Here is a 23550-nt window from a genome sequence, read left to right as displayed (position 1 = left end):
TTTTTTATAGCGCAAAAAAATAAAAACCACACAGGCGATCAAATACCACCAAAAGAAAGCGCTATTTGTGGGGAAAAAAGGATGTAATTTTCATTTATGTACCATATTGCATGACCGCGCAATTGTCTGTTAAACTAGCGCAGCGCTGTATAGCAGAAAAATGGCGTAAATTGCAATATTTATACCATAGTTTGTAGATGCTATAACTTCACACAAAGCAATCAATATACACTCATTGCGATTTTTTTTACCAAAAACATGGAGCAGAATACATTTTGGCCTAAATTTATAACCAACTTTGAGTTTACTACATATTTTTTATAGCTGAAAGTGAAAAATATTGTTTTTCTTCAAAATTTTTGGACTTTTTTGTTTATAGCGTGAAAAATAAAAAGCGCACAGATGATCAAATACCACCGAAAGAAAGCTCTATTTGTGTGAAAAAAAGGACGTAAATTTCGTTTGGGTGCAGCATTGCATGACCGCGCAATTGTCAGTTGAATTAGTGCAGCGCCGAGTAGCAAAAAGAGGCGTGGTCATTAAGGGGGGTAAATCCTCTGGAGCTCAAGTGGGTAACCCACCTGCACACTCGCATATTAACACTTTTTAAAGTATGGTTTTAAAAGATTTGGATAAGATTAAAGTAAGAAATGGATATAATCAGCATAAAGTCAACAACAGCATTAAGTCTCTACTGACAAACAAAGATTTAGTTATTAGACCGGCTGATAAGGGAGGTGGAGTTGTCATTATGGACAAAAAAGATTACATGACCCAAGTTTTTAAACTACTTGATGACCGAGAAACCTACCAACCACTCCCTAAGAGTCCACTAATTGCGTACAAAAAGGATCATCAAACGGGTTTGAGAATGGGGCAATAACCAAAAAAGAAAAGGCTTATCTATGCCCAACAGCTCCCCGTCTCCCAGTACTTTACTGTCTCCCTAAGATTCATAAAAACCCTGTTTGCCCCCCAGGGAGACCTATTATCAGCGGTATTGGGTCACTCAATTCCCATATCGGTGAATATATAGATTTTTACTTACAGCCTCTGGTGAGAACCACGCCCGCTTACTTGCGGGATACCAAACAAATACTAATAGATTTAAAGGGTTTTAACCACTTCCCGACCGACCGTTGTACATAAACGGCCGGACGGTGGCAGTGCAGGGTCGGGTGTCCATTTATAAATGGCCTCCCCGCACCCTGCTTGTGCGCGCTCCCTGGGAGCGCGCAGCACCGCGATCCGGTGCCCGCTGTGTCCTCCAGACACAGTGAAACACAGATCGTCGGACGGGACCTCTGTACGAGGTCCCGATCATGTGATCACTGATTGGCCAATCAGTGATCACATGCAAAGTAGTAAGCAAGATGTCACTTCTGACATCATTGCTTACTACGTGTGAAATCTGTGAATGATCACAGAGATCACATGGTACAAGGCTATTCACAACAGCCTTGTACCATGTGACAAGCTGTGACCAATCACAACTCACTCAGTACTTCTCAATGAGTGCAAGAATGCAGACAGAGAGAAAGAGAAATGATTGCTTTTACATCCTATATGGGTGTAAAAGCAATCAGTGTAAAAAAAAAAATCTTCATTACCCCCCACAAGTAGTACAGTGTCACCATGGTGACACTGTACTGCTAGGGTGACAGTATGTAAAAAAAAAAATTAAAATAAAAAATAATAATATAAAAATGTAAAAAAAAATGTTTAAAAATTATAATTTTTGGTTATAAACTAATTTGGATTTTTTTTTTGCTAAAAAGATAACGGAATAAATGTTGGCAAAGATTTATGATGAAATATTATTTATTTGCAAAATTTTATTAAAAAAAACACTTTTTTTCAAAATTTTTGGACATTTCATTTACATAGCAAAAAAAATAAAAATCCCAGTGGTGAATAAATACCACCAAAATAAAGCTTTATCTGTCTCAAAAAAATGGTAAAAAATTCATTTGGGTACAGTGTTGCATGACCGCGCAATTGTCATTCAAAGTGTAATAGAGCTGAAAGCTGAAAATTGGCCTGGACTGGAAGGGGGTAAAAGTGTCCGGACTGGAAGGGGGGAAAAAGTGTCCGGATTGGAAGGGGGGGAAGGTGTCCGGGCTGGAAGTGGTTAAGGTTAATGACAAAACTTATCTGGTCACAGCCGACGTTTCGGCCCTGTATAGTAATATTAAGCATGATGACGGTATTGAAGCGGTTCAATTTTATTTTGACTCCACATTGGATATACCTAGGTGTCAAAAAAAGTTTATTGTGGATTTACTCAACTTTGCCATGCATCGAAATTATTTCTGGTACAATCACGCCTTTTATTTACAAGTCACTGGCGTTGCGATGGGGGCAAAGTTTGCCCTGAGCCTGGCCAATCTATTTATGGCCAGGTGAGGGGAGGATCTTACATTCAGGTCCATAAATATTGGGACAGCAACACAATTCTAACATTTTTGGCTCTATACACCACCACAATGGATTTGAAATGAAATGAACAAGATGTGCTTTAACTGCAGACTGTCAGCTTTAATTTGAGGGTGTTTACATCCAAATCAGGTGAACGGTGTAGGAATTACAACAGTTTGCATATGTGCCTCCCACTTGTTAAGGGACCAAAAGTAATGGGACAGAATAATAATCATAAATCAAACATTCACTTTTTAATACTTGGTTGCAAATCCTTTGCAGTCAATGACAGCCTGAAGTGTGGAACGCATAGACATCACCAGACGCTGGGTTTCATCCCTGGTGATGCTCTGCCAGGCCTCTACTGCAACTGTCTTCAGTTCCTGCTTGTTCTTGGGGCATTTTCCCTTCAGTTTTGTCTTCAGCAAGTGAAATGCTCAATCGGATTCAGGTCAGGTGATTGACTTGGCCATTGCAGAACATTCCACTTCTTTCCCTTAAAAAACTCTTTGGTGTCTTTTGCAGTCTGCTTTGGGTCATTGTCCATCTGCACTGTGAAGCGTCCAATGAGTTGTGAAGCATTTGGCTGAATATGAGCAGATAATATTCCCGAAACACTTCAGAATTCATCCGGCTGCTTTTGTCAGCAGTCACATCATCAATAAATACAAGAGAAGCAGTTCCATTGGCAGCCATACATGCCCACGCCATGACACTACCACCACCATGCTTCACTGATGAGGTGGTATGCTTAGGATCATGAGCAGTTCCTTTCCTTCTCCATACTCTTCTCTTCCCATCACTCTGGTACAAGTTGATGTTGGTCTCATCTGTCCATAGGATGTTGTTCCAGAACTGTGAAGGCTTTTTAGATGTCATTTGGCAAACTCTAATCTGGCCTTCCTGTTTTTGAGGCTCACCAATGGTTTCCATCTTGTGGTGAACCCTCTGTATTCACTCTGGTGAAGTCTTCTCTTGATTGTTGACTTTGACACACATACACCTACCTCCTGGAGAGTGTTCTTGATCTGGCCAACTGTTGTGAAGGGTGTTTTCTTCACCAGGGAAAGAATTCTTCGCTCATCCACCACAGTTGTTTTCCGTGGTCTTCCGGGTCTTTTGGTGTTGCTGAGCTCACCGGTGCGTTCCTTCTTTTTAAGAATGTTCCAAACAGTTGTTTTGGCCACGCCTAATGTTTTTGCTATCTCTCTGATGGGTTTGTTTTGTTTTTTCAGCCTAATGTTCTTCCAGTGCCCCCTATTATCTCCTGATTAGACATATCGTGTGGAGACGCTGCACATGCTCAGTTTGGTGTGTATTGCTAGAGATGGTTTTTTTTTCCTTGGGAAAGTGCATGTGATCAGCACAGGGCCAATTAGCAGTGTCCAGACAGAGGGTCAGTGGTTCTGCATCCTCCTAGAGCAGAAAGAAAACTCCTCCTACAAGCTTTAACCAGTGCTCTGCTGGACACTGATAGAAGTCATAAAACTGCTCTAACCGCTGATGAGAAGAAGTATTTAGCAGTTTATATTTACTAAAATAATTTAATTTCCATGTTGTGTGTACTTTGGGAGAGCGGATATAGTGAATGCAGGGTCTGGGGAGACCAGTTATAGTGAATGCAGGGTCCGTGGAGAGCGGATATAGTGAATGCAGGGTCCGTGGAGAGCGGATATAGTGAATGCAGGATCCGGGGAGAGCAGATATAGTGAATGCAGTGTCCGGGGAGAGCAGATATAGTGAATGCAGGGTCCGGGGAAAGCGGATATAGTGAATGCAGGGTCCAGGGAGAGCAGATATAGTGAATGCAGGGTCCAGGGAGAGCAGATATAGTGAATGCGGGGTCCGGGGAGAACGGATATAGTGAATGCGGGGTCCGGGGAGAGCGGATATAGTGAATGCGGGGTCCGGGGAGAGCAGATATAGTGAATGCGGGGTCCGGGGAGAGCGGATATAGTGAATGCCGGGTCCGGGGAGAGCGGATATAGTGAATGCGGGGCCCGGGGAGACCGGATATAGTGAATGCGGGGTCTGGGGAGAGCGAATATAGTGAATGCGGGGTCCGGGGAGAGCGAATATAGTGAATGCGGGGTCCGGGGAGAGCGGATATAGTGAACGCAGGGTCCGGGGAGAGCGGATATAGTGAATGCGGGGTCCGGGGAGAGCGGATATAGTGAATGCGGGGTCCGGGGAGTGCGGATATAGGGAATGCGGGATCTGCGGAGAGCGGATATAGGGAATGCAGGGTCCCGGGAGAGTGAATATAGGGAATGCAGGGTCCCGGGAGAGTGAATATAGGGAATGCGGGGTCCAGAGAGTGGCCACTATCACAGGTGGAAGGTGTTCCCTCTGGCTACCAATCTTTAGCCCAGATTGCGAGTGGTCCTCGACAGCTCAGTCTGTTTGCTGGGGGCATGCAGAGGGTACTGTGTGCAGAGGGGCCTATTGGAACACTCTCTGATTGGACAAGTCTCTGTTAGAGAGAGCAGCAGTCCCACTCCCCGGCGGTCATCTGATCATTCAGTTTTCGGTCTTAGGCTAGATTTACATTATACAGGTTTTTTTGTTTTTTTTTTTTGCATGCGCCCATGCATCCCGTGTAGGGCAGACCATTCATTTTAGTGAGCTGCCCTCCCCGGGAGAAATGTGAGAAAAGAAGTCTCCGACCCATTTTTAAAAGCTGCCAATCCAAATGGCATCAAGCAGCTTGGCACATGCACAAATGTGGGCGTTTGCCTAGGAGTGGCGTTAACATTTAATGGCACTCCATGTATCTGCTAAAGAGCAGATTCTTTCTGTACCGTTTTGGTAAAGTACATGATTTTGCACGTGTTTCTTGCATGCATGGATGCGAATGAGCATCACACCGGTGCTGCAGCATGGAGGTGAGTATGTGTCTTTATTTTTGTTTTAGGGGCAGTTCACACTACATGCGTTTTCAGTGTGTTTTTTTATTTCTGTATCCAAAACACACAAAGTAGGTGATATGGTTGTCAGTGTCATAGTTCACATCAGTGCTGGCAATTCCAGTGCGATAAACAGGTACAACTTTTATAGGAGGATGTATTTCATCTCTGTATATCGCTTGAGGCCAGTCACTTCACTGGGTATATGGAAGAGTTTCAAAGTATGGGGTTTAGGGCCGGTTCACACTATAGAAATGAAGTCCAGATGCCTTCCGGATGTGTTTTTGCATGCGTGTTTTTGGCACGTTCCGGTGCGTTTTTGACGCATTCCAGTGCATAGATGGCTGTTTAGGAAAATGAGCCGAAATTCCAGGACTGTTTGTTTTTTATTTAAACCATCATAAAATATAGATCTGAACAATTTTATTTGATGCTTATGACTTTTATGGGTCAATATATGTGTACAATATAAGGATTTTTCTCTATTGGGTTTCTTTTATGAGCATCATCAGCTTTAGAAAATAGTAGATGTCTTAATTGCTCTGTATGTTAACTGTTTGTATTTGTAAATCAATACAAAAGCCACTGCAGAGATAGATTGGCCAGCAGGCTGGAAAATCATTTTTTTTATTGCAGTGTCTTCTCTCCTGCCTGAGCCCTCACAGGGACTGTCTTCTCTCCTGCCTGAGCCCTCACAGGGACTGTCTTTTCTCCTGCCTGAGCCCTCAAAGGGACTGTCTTCTCTCCTGCCTGAGCCCTCAAAGGGACTGTCTTCTCTCCTGCCTGAGCCCTCGCAGGGACTGTCTTCTCTCCTGCCTGAGCCCTCGCAGGGACTGTCTTCTCTCCTGCCTGAACCCTCGCAGGGACTGTCTTCTCTCCTGCATGAGCCCTCACAGGGACTGTCATCTCTCCTGCCTGAGCTCTCGCAGTGATTGTCTTCTCGCCTGCCTGACCCCTCGCAGGGGCTGTCTTCTCGCCTGCCTGACCCCTCGCAGGGGCTGTCTTCTCGCCTGCCTTCTCTCCTACCTGAACCCTCGCAGGGACTGTCTTCTCTCCTGCCTGAACCCTCGCAGGGATTGTCTTCTCGCCTGCCTTCTGTCCTGCCTGAGCCCCTGCAGGGGCTGTCTTCTCGCCTGCCTTCTATCCTACCTGAACCCTCGCAGGAACTGTCTTCTCTCCTGCCTGAGCCCTCACAGAGACTGTCTTCTCTCCCGCCTGAGCCCTCGCAGGGACTGTCTTCTCTCCTGCCTGATCCCTCTCAGAGGCTGTCATCTCTGTTGCCTGAGTCCTCACAGGGGCTGTGTTCTTTACTGCCTGAGCCCTTGCAGGGTCTACTCTCCTGCCTGAGCCCTCGCAGGGTCTACTCTCCTGCCTGAGCCCTCGCAGGGTCTACTCTCCTGCCTGAGCCCTCGCAGGGTCTACTCTCCTGCCTGAGCCCTCACAGGGTCTACTCTCCTGCCTGAGCCCTCGCAGGGTCTACTCTCCTGCCTTAACCCTCACAGGGTCTACTCTCCTGCCTTAACCCTCACAGGGTCTACTCTCCTTCCTGAGCCCTCGCAGGGTCTGTCTACTCTCCTGCCTGAGCCCTCGCAGGGTCTGTCTACTCTCCTGCCTGAGCCCTCGCAGGGTCTACTCTCCTGCCTGAGCCCTCGCAGGGTCTACTCTCCTGCCTGAGCCCTCGCAGGGTCTACTCTCCTGCCTGAGCCCTCGCAGGGTCTACTCTCCTGCCTGAGCCCTCTCAGGGTCTGCTCTCCTGCCTGAGCCCTCGCAGGGTCTACTCTCCTGCCTTAACCCTCACAGGGTCTATTCTCCTTCCTGAGCCCTCGCAGGGTCTGTCTGCTCTCCTGCCTGAGCCCTCGCAGGGTCTACTCTCCTTCCTGAGCCCTCGCAGGGTCTGTCTACTCTCCTGCCTGAGCCCTCGCAGGGTCTACTCTCCTGCCTGAGCCCTCTCAGGGTCTGTCTACTCTCCTGCCTGAGCCCTCTCAGGGTCTACTCTCCTGCCTGAGCCCTCGCAGGGTCTACTCTCCTGCCTTAACCCTCACAGGGTCTACTCTCCTTCCTGAGCCCTCGCAGGGTCTGTCTACTCTCCTGCCTGAGCCCTCGCAGGGTCTACTCTCCTTCCTGAGCCCTCGCAGGGTCTGTCTACTCTCCTGCCTGAGCCCTCGCAGGGTCTACTCTCCTTCCTGAGCCCTCACAGGGTCTGTCTACTCTCCTACCTGATCCCTCAAGGGGGCTATTTTACCTCCTGCCCTGGCTGCCCTTTAAATGTAGTTCTTGACAGCTGCTGTATATGTGTTCTTTGAGTTGTGGCAGTTTGCAGAGCAGGTCTGGTCTCGGGCAAAGAGCTAAGGCAGCTTCTCTGGGGCTGGTGGCCTTGTTTCAGAGCAAAGGCCTCACTTGTTTTGGCAAGATGCAGTCTAGAAATAATAACCACTTAAACTGTATCTAAAACTAAGAATAAAAATGAAATGGCCCATTACAGCTTACCAGTGTTTAGATGCGGGATAAAGACACAACATTTTTTAGGGTGCTGGGGTCCTGGTCTGCATGCTGGCTTTGTTGCCACTGCATGGAAAGTGGGTGAAAGTATTATTTAGAAGTATTAAATGATTGTTAGACACTTTTAACGTTTTTCTATTAAATTTTTTAAAGAGTTGTTAACCAAATGAAGTACTTTTCCTTGTGTGGTAATGTTGTATGTCTCTTCCAGGAGCAGGGCGGATCAAAGCCATCCGTCCTGATAAAAGAGAGTCATCCAACTGGTACCAGCCCACTGAGAGGGCGGCAAGCATGTCTGGGGCCTCGTCAAAGTCTTCAGGTTCAGGTAGTTTTTGTTTTTTGTAAATCTATCTATGCTAATCTTTTAGTATGGTTGACACAAGTTGCCTGGTTGTACCTTTCCCACACATCAGGTCTACTTCTGGGATTCTAAGGAGCCACCAGATACAGGAGGCTAAGGGCTCCTTCACATTTTCTTTGGTCTTGAAAGAGCCATCTGCTTTCAAGTCACTCTTCAGAGAGCATTTGAGTGGTGTGAACTTCGCTTTCCCACTCCTGGAACAAAATAGAGTCGAATGAGTACTGCTTAGCACTTTTATGAATGAATACAAAGTTTCCTTCGGCTGAGGTGGAGATCATGACCTCATCTGAGCGCAGCACAGTGGCTAAATGATTAGCACTTCCACCTGGCAGTACTCGGGTTGTAGGTACAATTCCCAACCATGGCACCACCTGCCTGGAGTTTGCATGTTCTCCCTGTGCCTGTGTGGGTTTCCTCCGGGTACTCCGGTTTCCTCCTACAATCCAAAGACATGCTGGTAGGTGAATTGGCTCCTGTCTAAATTGGCCCTAGTATGTGTATGTATGAATGTGAGTTAGGGACCTTAGATTGTACACCCCTTGAGGGTTAGGGACCTTAGATTGTACGCCCCTTGAGGGTTAGGGACTGATGTGAATGTACAATATATATGTAAAGTGCTGCGTAAATGGACGGAGCTATATAAGTACCTGAAATAATCTGTCCACCTCAGCCAATCAGAAGAAGCTTTGTATTCATTCATAGAACACACAGAACATATATAGAACAACATATGTGTAGTGAAAACTTGCTTTACCGTCATGGTTTGCATAATTTTAAGTATTCTAAATACTATGACCCAGTCACATGATCATCTCCCAGCTTCTGTGTGAGTCTTTAGCCATGATGTGGGTGGAGCTCACTTCCTTTACCCGTGGCTTCACAGAGCTGATTGGTGCTCTGCCAACTGCATGCTTTTGTAATAAAAAAAAAAAAAATTGTAAAAGAAAAGATCCAAATATGAAAAGATTTTTCAATAAAAAAAAAATTATACATGTCAAGTGTGCTTTATCTGGTCCATTCACATGAAAGAAATTCTTTTTTGTCTTTGTTACCGCCCCACATGACACACCTACAATTTTGTGGGGCAGTTCAAGAACTCTGATTGACAGTAGCTTCTCCTTCACAGCTGCCAGAACGTTGATTGAAAGCAGCCTTTCCTTCTTGTCAGTCGCCTGTCAGGCGTCACAGTCAAGAATACGCATTCAGAAAATAGGCAGAAGTGCACATTCAGGAAAGTCATGTGAGGCATCTGAGAAGAAGTTAAATTTCCGGTGCCCCTCCCCCCGCATAAGTGTCACAAGGGGCGGGTGAGGAGAAACTGCTGTTAATCAAAGTTCTGTCGCTGCCCCACGAATGAAAAGCTTGAAAGGGAACTGAAAACGGAGCATGCGCAGGATGTAGCAACAGGTGATCCATACAATCACAGGCTGTAGCGGGGACATGCGCAAAGGGGGATCATCAGCGAACCGCAGGATCAGCCAGGTTTTTTAAAATCTACATTAAAGTGCATGGGTTGGACAGAAATATGGAAACACTACATGCTATGCAGGTGTGAAAGTGACGATATGTTTATCATTGAAAGCGGAAGTAATGTAACATTCTTTTTGCTTCCGCTGTGTGATGAGACACCTAGCTAAGAGGTGCGAAGCATCACTTTCCTCATTCACTGAGTGCGCTGCTAGTAATACGGAGTCATATCAGAGCTTACTGAGCTTCAAAGAAAGCATTGTTGGTGCCGCTCAGCTGGGGCCTCTGTGACAGAAGTTGTCGATTTATTTGCTGTGTCGCGAGGTCCAGTATCGGAGGTTATGACAGAACATACAGTTTCCAGGAAAACGTCGTCTGATAAGCAACAGCACGGTCGGCATGGTCAACTGACCAAAAGAGACAAAAGGACATTGCGCAGGATTGTGACGCGGAATAAGAAAACAACTGCTGCAAAAGTGACTGCAGAGCTCGATCTCAGTCTTCCAAAGCCCGTGTCCACAAACACGGAGGGAACTCCATGAGCAAAACATTCATGGGTGAGCTGCAATTGCCAAACCACTAGTGACCGATATTAATGCTCTGAAGAGGAGAGAATGATGCAACACCTATAAACTGTGGATTATCGATCAATGGAAGACTGTAACGTGGTCCAATGAATCGAGGTTCACGGAGTTCCCAACCACCGGATGTGTTTGTGTGAAGAACACCATCCCAAGCTTATGTCCAGGACTGTCTTGTGCCAACGGCATAGCATGGTAGTGGCGAAATCATAGTATGGGCAGCCATATTTTGGTATACTGTAGGTTCCATCATCACCTTGAAAGGTAGAGTCACTGCCAGCGTCTATGTAGAAAATTGTGCCGACCATGTGCATCCATGGTACAGACATTGTTTCCCGAAGACCGCTCCATTTATTATTATTATACAGTATTTATAAAGTGCCAACAGTTCGCTCAGCGCTGTACATTACAATGGGAGACAATACATGAGACAGTACAGTAACAATACAATAAAATACAAGAGGGGTTCGAGGGCCCTGCTCCTTGGAGCTTACAATCTAGGAGGGAGGGGATAGTGGTACAGGAGGAAATAGCTGTGGGGGATGGAGTGGTGGGGAGAGCGGAGGAGATAAGCAGTTAGGAGAGGGCGGGGTAGGCTTCTCTGAAGAGATGGGTTTTCAGGGTGTGCCTAAAGTTGAGGAGGGTAGGTGACAGTCTGATGGATTGGGGTAGAGAGTTCCAGACGACGGGGGAAGCCCTGGAGAAATCCTGGAGACGGGCATGGGAGGAACCATTTACCAAGGCCATAATGCTCTGATTCACACAGCTGGTAATAGCAAATCATGGTTTGACAAGCATGCAGATGAAGTCTCGCACTTTCGCTGGGCACCACAGTCTCCAGACTTCAATATTGTAGAGCCACTATGGTCAATTTTGAAGAACATGGTTAAAGCTTGTGCTTCCACCTCCGGCATCTCTGCGAGAACTGGAACTCTTTTTGCATGAAAAGTGTCAGATTCCATTATCCACCATCCAAGACATATATTTGGCAATTCCCAGGAAAATTCAGGCCGTTTTGGATGCCAAAGGTGGTCCAACACCGTATTGGGTAACAATTTTGTTTGTTTCCATAATTTTGTCCAACCCCTGTAAGGGGGAAATGATTAAGTCAGTATGAACACATTGTAGTATACCATGTGAACACATTTTTACATTCTGGGTTTGATGACATTTTAATGTGGAATTAGGCTTTCATTGTGTATATATAATTTTTGCTGATTTTAGCCCTGATGAAGGGTTGTTTTTGGACCCCTGAAACATGTTGGGTTTGAATATGGAGCGCAATGGACTGTGTAACAGAATAAACGTCATATATGGTAGTGATAAAAACTTGACAGGTGTTGTAGCTCTTTACTACTCCATCCAAAACAAAAAAAATGGCAGTTATTTAAACAAAACTTTCACTTTTTTACAGGTTAACTTGCAGCTTTTATTGCCAGTGGCTTAAAATAAATCAGGGTCACCAGCTATAGCTGTGTTATCTCTGGTATAGATAACGTGTGCCCTACAGTTCAGCACACAGGATATATAGCTGTTTAAATATTAACTAGAGATTAGGCTACTATTGTTCATATATAACATTTATATCGCTGCAATACACAGTTGTGCTGTCCTGGTCATATTCTGTGCCACAATTATAGCCTCCATGTAACGTACTTGTAGCAATTTGGACCTTGTATGTCATTGTGGGAGCGATCTTGTAAAAGATTAATTGCCGGTGATGGGAAGTTGGAGTCAGGCAGAGTAGCTTTTGTTTTTATTGGAGTAAAAACTGTAAAACTGACGGAACTTTATTAGGGTTATTGAGTCACGTCACTCCACCCATTGCCACCATCTACTGGGTTGACAGGTTGCAGTGATGAGCCTGCAGAAATGAGAGCCATTGGGAGTGGGATCCAGTGGAAGTTCATTGCCACCGTCTACTGGATTGACAGGTCGCAGTGATGAGCTTGTAGGAGTGGGATCCATTAGGAGAGTGGGATCCATTGGGAGAGTTGGATCCATTGGGAGTGGGAGACATTCTATCAAATGGTGGCTCCTGCTACAAATCCGGCTTAACATAAAAGTGACAGAATTTAATTGGGTTTATTGCTCAGTCACGTCACTCCACCCTTTGCCACCATCTACTGGATTGACAGGTTGCAGTGATGAGCCTGCAGAAATGGGAGCCATTGGGAGTGGGATCCAATGGAAGTCCATTGCCACCGTCTACTGGATTGACAGGTCGCAGTGATGAGCTTGTAGGAGTGGGATCCATTGGGAGAGTTGGATCCATTGGGAGTGGGAGACATTCTATCAAATGGTGGCTCCTGCTACAAATCCGGCTTAACATAAAAGTGACAGAATTTAATTGGGTTTATTGCTCAGTCACGTCACTCCACCCTTTGCCACCATCTACTGGATTGACAGGTTGCAGTGATGAGCCTGCAGAAATGGGAGCCATTGGGAGTGGGATCCAATGGAAGTCCATTGCCACCGTCTACTGGATTGACAGGTTGCAGTGATGAGCCTGCAGAAATGGGAGCCATTGGGAGTGGAATCCAATGGAAGTCCAATGGAAGTGGGACCCATTCTATCAAATGGTGGCTCCTGCTACAAGTTTGGCTTGAACATTAAAAGTGACGTAATTTCATTAGGTGTATTGCTCAGTCACATCACTCCACCCTTTGCCACCATCTACTGGATTGACAGGTTGCAGTAATAAGCCTGCAGAAGTGGGAGCCATTGGGAGTGGGATCCAATGGAAGTAGGACCCATTCTATCAAATGGTGGCTCCTGCTACAAGTTTGGCTTGAACATGAAAAGTGACGTAATTTCATTAGGTTTATTGATCAGTCACATCACTCCACCCATTGCCACCGTCTACTGGATTGACAGGTCGCAGTGATAAGCTTGCAGAAGTGGGATCCATTGGGAGTGGGAACCAATAGAAGTGGGACTCATTCATCAAATGGTAGCTCCTGCTACAAATCCGGCTTACCATTAAAAGTGATGGAATTTCATTAGGTTTATTGCTCAGTCACATCACTCCACCCTTTGCCACCGTCTACTGGATTGACAGGCCACAGTGATAAGCCTGCAGAAGTGGGACCCATCGGGAGTGGGATCCATTCTATCAAATGGTGGCTCCTGAACAAATTGGGCTTGAACACTATAGTGATGGAATTTCATTAGGTTTATTGCTCAGTCACGTCACTCCACCCATTGCCACCGTTTGCTGGATTGATAGATCACAGTGATAAGCCTGCAGAAGTGAGACCCATCGGAAGTGGGACCCTTTCTTTCAAATGGTGGCTCCTGCTACAAGTTTGGCTTGAACATTAAAAGTGACTAAATTTCTTTAGGATTATTTCTTAGTCACATCACTCCACCCATTGCTGCTGTCTACTGGGTTGACAGGTCACAGTGATAAGCCTGCAGAAGTGGGACCCATTGGGAGTGGGACACATTCTATCAAATGGTGGCTCCTGCTACAAATTAGGCTTGAACACTAAAGTAGTGGAAATTCTTTAGGTTTATTGCTCAGTCACATCACTCCAACCGTTGCCACCGTCTACTTGATTGACAGGTCGCAGTGATAAGCCTGCAGAAGTGAGACCCATCGGGAGTGGGACCCTTTCTATCAAATGGTGGCTCCTGCTACAAGTTGGGCTTGATCATTAAAAGTGACGGAATTTCTTTAGGGTTATTGCTGAATCACATCACTCCACCCATTGCCACCGTCTACTGGATTGACAGGTCGCAGTGATAAGCCTGTAGAAGTGGGATCCATTGGGAGTGGGATCCAATGAAAGTGGGACTCATTCTATCAAATGGTGGTTCCTGAACAAATTGGGCTTGAACACTATAGTAATGGAATTTCATTAGGTTTATTGCTCAGTCATGTCACTCCACCCATTGCCACCGTCTACTGGATTGACAGGTTGCAGTGATAAGCCTGCAGAAGTGAGACCCATCGGGAGTGGGACCCATTCTATCAAATGGTGGCTCCTACTACAAGCTGGGCTTGAACATTAAAGGTGACGGAATTTCATTAGGGTTATTGCTCAGGCACATCACTCCACCCATTGCCACCATCTACTGGATTGACAGATCTCAGTGATAAGCCTGCAGAAGTGGGATCCTATGGAAGTGGGACTCATTGGGACTGGGACCCATTCTATCAAATGGTGGCTCCTGCTGCAAATTGGGCTTGAACACTAAAGTAGTGGAATTTTCATTTGGTTTATTGCTCAGTCACATCACTCCACCTTTGCTACCGTCTACTGGATTGACAAGTCGCAGTGATAAGCATGCAGAAGTGGGATCCAATGGAAGTGGGACCCATTGAGAGTGGGAACCATTTTATCAGATAGTGGCTCCTGCTACAAATTGGGCTTGAACATTAAAAGTGACAGAATTTCTTTAGGGTTATTGCTCAGTCACATCACTCCACCCATTGCCACCGTCTATGGATTGACAGGTCACAGTGATAAGCCTGCAGAAGTGGGACCCATTGGGAGTGGGATCCAATGGAAGTGGGACTCATTCTATCAAATGGTGGCTCCTGAACAAATTGGGCTTGAACACTAAAGTAGTGGAATTTTTGTTAGGTTTATTGCTCAGTCACATCACTCCACCCATTGCCACCGTCTACTTGATTGACAGGTTACCGTGATGAGCCTGCAGAAGCGGGATCCATTGGGAGTGGGATCCAATGGAAGTGGGACTCATTCTATCAAATGGTGGCTCCTGAACAAATTGGGCTTGAACACTAAAGTAGTGGAATTTTTATTAGGTTTATTGCTCAGTCACATCACTCCACCCATTGCCACCGTCTACTGGATTGACAGGTTACCGTGATGAGCCTGCAGAAGCGGGATCCATTGGGAGTGGGATCCAATGGAAGTGGGACTCATTCTATCAAATGGTGGCTCCTGAACAAATTGGGCTTGAACACTAAAGTAGTGGAATTTTTATTAGGTTTATTGCTCAGTCACATCACTCCACCCATTGCCACCGTCTACTGGATTGAGAGGTTGCAGTGATGAGCCTGCAGAAGCGGGATCCATTGGGAGTGGGATCCAATTGGAGTGGGAACTATTGTATCAAACGGTGTCTTCTGCAAATTGGGCTGAATCTGTGATGAAGTGTATTTGTTTCATTTACTTGTTTAGAAATACAAAAGAATGCAAACGGTCAGAGCTCGAGCGTGGACAGTATACAGTACCGCTGATTGATTTTTTCCATCCAACATTCATCTGAGTCATTTTTATAGGCATGCAGAAGAGCACATAATATCCACAGCCTTACAGCTCTCTCCAGACTGGAGGAGCCTTGTGCAACTCTGTAGATAGCATGCTGGACTTGTGATATCTTCACTAAGGGCCCTTTCACAGTTGAAAAATTACCAAATTTTTTTCACCATTGAAAATATGCGTAAACGCATATTCGGTTGTGGTTCTTTTTCTGGTTGCCTGACTCCAAACCTGTATCTATGAAAATGGATATCTCACTCAAAAAGTACACCCAAAACACAGCTGTGGTGCTTTTTTTTTTTTTCTTCAATGGGGAGGTGCATTTTGGTGATCCTTTTAACCACTTCCAGTCTGGGCCAATTCTGACATTCCTCTCCTACGTGTAAAAAGCATGAATTTTTTTTTTTTAATAGAAAACAGCTTAGAACCATCAAACATTATATATATTTTTTAGCAGAGGCCCTAAAGAATAAAATGGTGGGCATTGCATATTTTTATGTCACACAATATTTGCACAGAGTTTTGTCAAACGTAAATTTAAAAAAAAAATACTTTAATGGATTTGAATGCACAAAAAACACAATATAATACCCAATTGTTTGGTAGACTATAAAAGATGATGTGACGCTGGGTAAATAAATACCAAACATTTCGTATATAAAAACTGCCTCTGCCTGTGGTACGGCGCCAAATTATGGTACCGAAAAATCTCACGTGTGGTGCAATCACTCTTTACATATGCTTGTGGGGCCTATGTGCACGCTCATATTTGCCCATGAGCACGGGGGGAACGGAGGCACTTTAAAAAATGTTTTTTTTTAATTTCATTTTTTTTTTTTAACACTGTAACTTTAACTTTTTTTCTTTTTAGCAACTTTATTAAAGGTATGAACAACATCCGTTGTATTACTATGGGCCATGACAGGTCCTCTTTATGGAATGATCAGAGGTCTGTTAGACCCCACGTCTCCTCTAGCCTCCAGTGCTGTAGATCAGACACAATTCGGTCTGATCGTCTGCTTTCCTGGCCGGTAATTTCGGTAAATAACCGAAACAGGAAGTGACTAAATTCTCGTCACTTCCTGTTTCTGATGTCACACAGTGGGAGGAACATCCGTTCCTCTCACTGTATGCCGCTGGTTGCATCCTTGCCAGGCTCTCCAATCGCATGGGAGAGCCCAGTAAATGCAGGGGAAGGGGGTGGAGCTTGTGAAAGTATTCCAGCGGCTAATTAGCCACTTGGATTACTTTTACTTTGTAGAAAATTATGCCTCGTTCATTGCTACAGTGATGACTAAGATATCACTCTCCCTGTGTTCACTCTTCCAAGGACATTTATAAGCGTACTGTGGATGGGAAGTGGTTAAACACCTGATGTTAGGGGGGCGCTCTGATGGGGACCCTGATGTAAGGGGGAATTCTGATGGGGACCGTGATGCAAGGGGCCTTTTTGATGGGGACCATGATGTAAGTGGGCATTCTGATGGGGACTGATTTAAGGGGGCATTCTGATGGGGACCATGATGTAAGGGGGCATTCTGATGGGGACTGTGATGTAAGGAGGCATTCTGATGGGGACTGTGATGTAAGAAGGCATTCTGATGGGGACCATGATGTAAGGAGGCATTCTGATGGGGACTGTGATGTAAGGAGGCATTCTGATGGGGACTGTGATGTAAGGGGGCATTCTGATGGGGACCGTGATGTAAGGGGCATTCTGATGGGGACCATGATGTAAGGGGGCATTCTGATGGGGACCATGATGTAAGGGGGCATTCTGATGGGGACTGTGATGTAAGGGGGCACTGATGGGGACTGTGATGTAAGGGGGCACTGATGGGGACCCTGATGTAAGGGGGCATTCTGATGGGGGCTATGATGTAAGGGGGTACTCTGATGGGAAGCTGATGTAAGGGGGCACTCTGATGGGGACCCTGATGTAAAGGGGCACTCTGATGGGGAACCTGATGTAAGGGGGCACTCTGATGGGGACCCGATGTAAGGGGGCACTCTGATGGGGACCCGATGTAAGGGGGCACTCTGATGGGAACCTGGTGTAAAGGGGCACTCTGATGGGGACACCCTCTCCAGGGGTAACAGATAACAATACTAGGACTCCTCGGCTTATCCACCCTCTCAAGGGGTACCAGATGACAAAACTAGGACTCCTCGGATTATCCACCCTCTCCAGGGGTACCAGATGACGATTCTAGGACTCCCAACGGCCACACTTTCATGTATAAATACCCATTAGATTCAGCAGTCCCTGGTGTAATGTGTACAGTGAGTCCTGACTCTGATGGATATTCGGAAATGAAAGCACGGCTGTTGGGGGACTATTATTGCATTAAACAACATTCTCGGTTTTCTTTCCTCTTTATTCTGATTTCTCTGCTTTTTACCTTTCTCATCAGTTATTGTCCCTTTGCAGTTGTTTGTAGATGGTCCGTAGTGATTCTTCCTGTCTACAGTGACCAGTCCTTCCTCTGGTTTGTAGTGCTGTCTAACCTCCTTTTCTTACCTCTCAGGGCATTTGGGGTTTGAGAACAGCTTCACAAATATTGAAAACAGAAGAAACATACAGAACCAGCAAGTGGCACACAGGGAGCCTCCGCCACCACCCCCACCCCCGCTGGAAAGGCGGTAATGTGTATTGGCATGCTAATGTAAACCTGATTTAGTCCTAGGCAATAAACAGAGCGTGTGCTGATATACCAGATCATAAATGATGCTAAACATACAATGTTTAACCGCTTCCCATCCGCCCTATAGCAGAAATACTGCTACAGGGCGGCACGGGTCCGCAAAATCATGTATATATAATCAGCTGTCAATCACCGAGACCCGGCTGGTAATTACTCGCTGGCGCCCAGTGATTTCCAACGATCACAGACTGGGAGGAGGACTGTTTTGTTTAGTAATAGTCCTCCTCCCTGGCAGCTCGGTGCACACTGCTCTGGATGGCTGTGCACAGTACCGCCATCCCGATCAGTGTGCTTACAGTGAAGCCCCTAGTAAAACACTCCCAGCACATAATTTGCCCTTTGATCGCCCCAAATGTTAACCCCTTCCTGCCCAGTGCCATTAGTACAGTGTCAGTGCTTTTTTTGGCAGTGATCGCTGTATTGGTTTTACTGGGGATGTCAGTGACACCAAGTTAGTTTCCTCCCAGGGTCAGAATGTCCGCCGCAGTCCCACTATAAGTCGCTGATCTCCGACATTACTAGAAGAAAAAACAAACTACGTGTCCAGGTTGGCCAGAACTACGTCTTTCGGTTGGCCAGAACTACATGTCCCAGGGGGTCCGGTGATGTATAGTGCGCATCCCTTTCACTTCAGTCCAGGAGAGGAGACGGTACAACTGTGTAAGACTGAAAGTGAAAGCCGGGAGGTCAGATTCAATTGTTTTTCTGACCTCGGCTATAATGCGCAGTGTGTTTTCCCTCTCTAAGGGAAGCTCATCCTGTACTGTGCCCCAGTCTCATCAATCTTCTCTTCTTTGCAGGCCTTCTCAGTCGAGAGATCCCCCAGGACGGGAAAAGCCACAAATGTCCAACACCATGCGGAAGCTGTTTGTGCCCGCCAACCAGTCCGGACAGAGGGAGGGACTGATAAAGCACATCCTGACCAAGAAGGAGAATGAATACGTCAACATTGAGAACTACAAGTATGTGGATCGGGGATATCTTTCTGTCTGGTGTAGACCGGCTTGGAGGGGGAAGGGAGTGAAGCAGCGGGTCTTCTTTTGAGTGAAGTTTTCCTTAGCCTCTTCAGCTCTGGAAGGTTTTATCTCCTTCATGATCAGGTCACATTTTGCTATTCAGCACTGTGCTACTTAACCACTTCCCGTCCAGCCCATGTACATAAACGGCCAGACGGGAGCAGTGCAGGGGCAGGTTGCCGTTTATAAACGGTGGCCGCAATTACAGCCTGTGTGCGCTCTCTGGGAGCTAAAAGTCTTCTTTAACCACTTCCCATCCAGCCCATGTACATAAACGGCTGGACGGGAGCAGTGCAGGACTGGGTGCCTCTGCATTCACTGCCTGTGCACGGGGCCTGGGAGCGTGCGGCACCGCAATCCGGTGCCAGCTGTGTCCTCTGGACAAAGCAGAACACCGATCACTGTACGGGACCTCTGTGTGAGGTCCTGATTCATGTGATCATTGATTGGCCAATCAGTGATCACAGGAACAGTAGTAAACAAGATGCCACTTCCTGACCTCATTGCTTACTACTAGTGAAATCTGTGAATGATCACATGGTACAGGGCTATTCACAACAGCCTTGTAACATGTGACAAGCTGTGACCAATCACATCTCGCGCAGTATGCAGCCAGAGAGAAGGAGAAATTATTGCTTTTACAGCCTTTATGGGTGTAAAAGCAATCAGTGTAGGAAAAAAAAAAATCTTCATCACCCCCCACAAGTAGTACAGTGTCACCATGGTGACACTGTACTGCTAGGGTGACAGTATGTAAAAAAAAAAAAAATATATAAAAAAAATTTGAAAAATTATCATTTTTGGTTATTTTGTTTTAACTAAAAAGATAGCTGAATACATTTTGGCCAAGATTTTTTAAAGAAAAATTATTTATTTGCAAAATTTTATAAGAAAAACTTTTTTTTCAAACTGTTTGGACTTTTTCATTTAATAAGCAAAAAAATAAAAATCCCAGTGGTGAATAAATACCACCAAAATAGTTTTATCTGTCTCAAAAAAATGCTAAAAAAGTCCTATGGGTACAGTGTTGCATGACCGCGCAATTGTCAATCAATGTGTGATAGCGCTGAAAGTTGAAACTTGGCCTGGACAGGAAGGGGGTGAAAGTGTCCGGATAGGAAGGGGGTGAAAGTGTCCGGACTGGAAGGGGGGGTGAAAGTGTCCGGACTGGAAGGGGGGTGAAAGTGTCCGGACTGGAAGGGGGTGAAAGTGTCCGGACTGGAAGGGGGGGAAAGTGTCCGGACTGGAAGGGGGGGAAAGTGTCCGGACTGGAAGGGGGGGAAAGTGTCCGGACTGGAAGGGGGGGAAAGTGTCCGGACTGGAAGGGGGGGAAAGTGTCCGGACTGGAAGGGGGTGAAAGTGTCCGGACTGGAAGGGGGTGAAAGTGTCCGGACTGGAAGGGGGGGAATGTGTCCGGACTGGAAGGGGGGAAAGTGTCCGGACTGGAAGGGGGTGAAAGTGTCCGGACAGGAAGGGGGTGAAAGTGTCCGGACTGGAAGGGGGGGAAAGTGTCCGGACTGGAAGGGGGGGAAAGTGTCCGGACTGGAAGGGGGGGAAAGTGTCCGGACTGGAAGGGGGGGAAAGTGTCCGGACTGGAAGAGGGTGAAAGTGTCCGGACTGGAAGGGGGTGAAAGTGTCCGGACTGGAAGGGGGTGAAAGTGTCCGGACTGGAAGGGGGTGAAAGTGTCCGGACTGGAAGGGGGTGAAAGTGTCCGGACTGGAAGGGGGTGAAAGTGTCCGGACTGGAAGGGGGTGAAAGTGTCCGGACTGGAAGGGGGTGAAAGTGTCCGGACTGGAAGGGGGTGAAAGTGTCCGGACTGGAAGGGGGTGAAAGTGTCCGGACTGGAAGGTGGTGAAAGTGTCCGGACTGGATGGGGGTGAAAGTGTCCGGACTGGAAGGGGGTGAAAGTGTCCGGACTGGAAGGGGGGGAAAGTGTCCGGACTGGAAGGGGGGGAAAGTGTCCGGACTGGAAGGGGGTGAAAGTGTCCGGACTGGAAGGGGGGGAAAGTGTCCGGACTGGAAGGGGGTGAAAGTGTCCGGACTGGAAGGGGGTGAAAGTGTCCGGACTGGAAGGGGGTGAAAGTGTCCGGACTGGAAGGGGGGGAAAGTGTCCGGACAGGAAGTGGTTAAAGTGGAATTAAACGCTAAAACTAGCTAAGCTTAAAGGAGAAGTTCACTTCTTGCAGCCATTAAGAAATACTGTATGAGCTGTGATTGGTCACAGCTTGTCACATAGTACAAAGCTGTTGTGAATAGTCCTGTACCATGTGATCTCTGTGATTTCACTAGTAGTAAGCAATGATGTCAGGAAGTGACATCGTGTTTACTACTGTTCCTGTGATCACTGATTGGCCAATCAGTGATCACATGAATCGGGACCTCACACAGAAGTCCTGTACAGCCATCGTTGTTCTGCTGTGTTCTCCGGACACAGCGGGCTCTGGATTGCGGTGCCGCGCGCTCTCAGGGAGCACGCACAGGCAGTGAATGCGGAGGCACCCACTCCTGCACTGCTCCCGTCCGGCCGTTTGTGTACATGGGCCAGACGGGAAGTGGTTAAAGAAGACTTTTAGCTGCTGGTTTTCAGCTTCCAGGCCTCATCTGTAAAGGGGAATGTTACTAGAGTCGTCCTTCACAATAAAATGAGGCTTGTTTGTGAATTCCAGATAACTCAGCTGTGTGTGACCTCGCCCGCTGAGGAATGTCTCATCCTGTCTTTTAGGTTCTTTATTGGAACGTGGAATGTAAACGGTCAGTCTCCAGATGGGGGATTAGAACCCTGGCTGCACGCGGATCCAGAGCCCCCGGATGTCTACGTCATTGGGTGAGCATACAAGGACATCTGTGTTTTTTTTATTTATTTTTATTTAATTTCATTTTAGGCCTTGCACACGGGGTGTCAGAAAAAGTCCCTCTGAACTCCAAAACTGCTGGCAAAAAAAGTGTCATAAAAAAAGCACTAAAAGCTGCGTATAGCACACACGTTTATGCATGTATAGCATTTGAGTGTAAATGCAATCTACTGGCCAGAATATTCATTTTATTCTGGCCATTGAAATGCCTTGATGCGTTTTTAGGCACGTTCATGCATTTTTTTTTTAATGTCTTTTTTCCTGCCTGAAAATGCACCTCTTCTAATATGCGTATAAACATGTACAGTTGCAAGAAAAAGTATGTGAACCCCTTGGGATTACGTGGAGTTTTGCATGAATTGGGCATAAAATGTGCTCTGAACGTCATCTAAGTCACAACAATAGAAGAACACAGTCTGCTGAACATAATACTACACAAACATTAGATGTTGCCATGGTTTAATTGCACATAACATGTAAACATTCACAGTGCAGGGAGGAAAAAGTATGTGAACCTTTGGACTTAATAACAGGTTGACCCTCCTTTGGCAGCAATAACCTCAACCAAACTTTTCCTGTAGTTGCAGATCAGACCTGCACAACGATCTGGAGTAATTTTGGACCACTCCTCTTCACAAAACTGTTTCAGTGTAGCAATATTCTTGGGATGTCTGGTGTGAATCGCTCTCTTAAGGTCATGCCACAGCATTTCAATCGGGTTGAGGTCAGGACTCTGACTGGGCCACTCCAGAAGGCGTATTCTGTGCTGTTTCAGCCATTGTTTTGTTGAATTACTTGTATGCTTTGGGTCATTGTCCTGTTGCATCACCCATCCTCTGCGGAGCTTCAGTTGGCGGACAGATGGTCGTACGTTTTTCTGCAAAATGTCTTGATAAACTCTGGAATTCATTTTCCCATCAATGACAAAAAATCCGTCCAGGCCCTGAGGCAGCAAAGCAGCCCCAAACCATGATGCTCCCTCCGCCATGTTTCACAGTGGGGATGAGGTTTTGATGTTGGTGTGCTGTGCCTTTTTTTCTCCACACATAGTGTTGTGTGTTCTTCCCAAACAACTCAATCTTGGTTTCATCTGTCCACAGTATATTTTGCCAGTAGTGCTGTGGAACATCCAGGTGCTCTTTTGCAAACTTCAAACGTGCTGCAATATTCTTTTTGGACAGCAATGGCTTCCTCCGTGGTGTCCTCCCATGTACTCCATTCTTGTTTAATGTTTTCCTTATTGTAGATGTGTCAACAAAAATGTTAGCATGTGCCAGAGATTTCTGTAGGTCTTTAGCTGACACTCTGGGATTCTTCTTTACCTCATGCAGCATTCTGCACTGTGCTCTTGCAGTCATTTTTACAGGACGACCACGCCTAGGGAGAGTAGCAACAGTGCTAAACTTTCTCCATTTGTAGACAGTCTGTCTTACCGTAGACACATGAACATCAAGACTTTTGGAGATACTTTTGTAACCCTTTCCAGCTTCATGCAAGTCAACAATTC

The 23550-nt window shown here is 46.2% G+C and overlaps 1 protein-coding gene across 3 annotated transcripts in view; it reads left to right on the top strand.

Moving 5' to 3' along the window:
* The window catches only part of OCRL (OCRL inositol polyphosphate-5-phosphatase), a 165755-nt gene that overhangs the window by 49684 nt on the left and 92521 nt on the right, over positions 1 to 23550 (top strand). For all 3 annotated transcript variants that reach the window (XM_089656221.1, XM_089656220.1, XM_089656219.1), the window contains 4 exons: positions 8035 to 8148; positions 17998 to 18112; positions 18975 to 19136; positions 21914 to 22015. In XM_089656221.1, coding sequence (XP_089512347.1) covers positions 8035 to 8148; positions 17998 to 18112; positions 18975 to 19136; positions 21914 to 22015 — 493 coding nt within the window. The remainder of the gene's footprint in view (positions 1 to 8034; positions 8149 to 17997; positions 18113 to 18974; positions 19137 to 21913; positions 22016 to 23550) is intronic.

The sequence above is a fragment of the Staurois parvus genome, unplaced genomic scaffold (assembly GCF_062004578.1).
Source record: "Staurois parvus isolate SC_StPar_1 unplaced genomic scaffold, SC_StPar_1.0 ptg000896l, whole genome shotgun sequence".
In the NCBI taxonomy this organism is placed as follows: domain Eukaryota; kingdom Metazoa; phylum Chordata; class Amphibia; order Anura; family Ranidae; genus Staurois; species Staurois parvus.
This window is presented reverse-complemented; position numbering and strand designations above follow the sequence as displayed.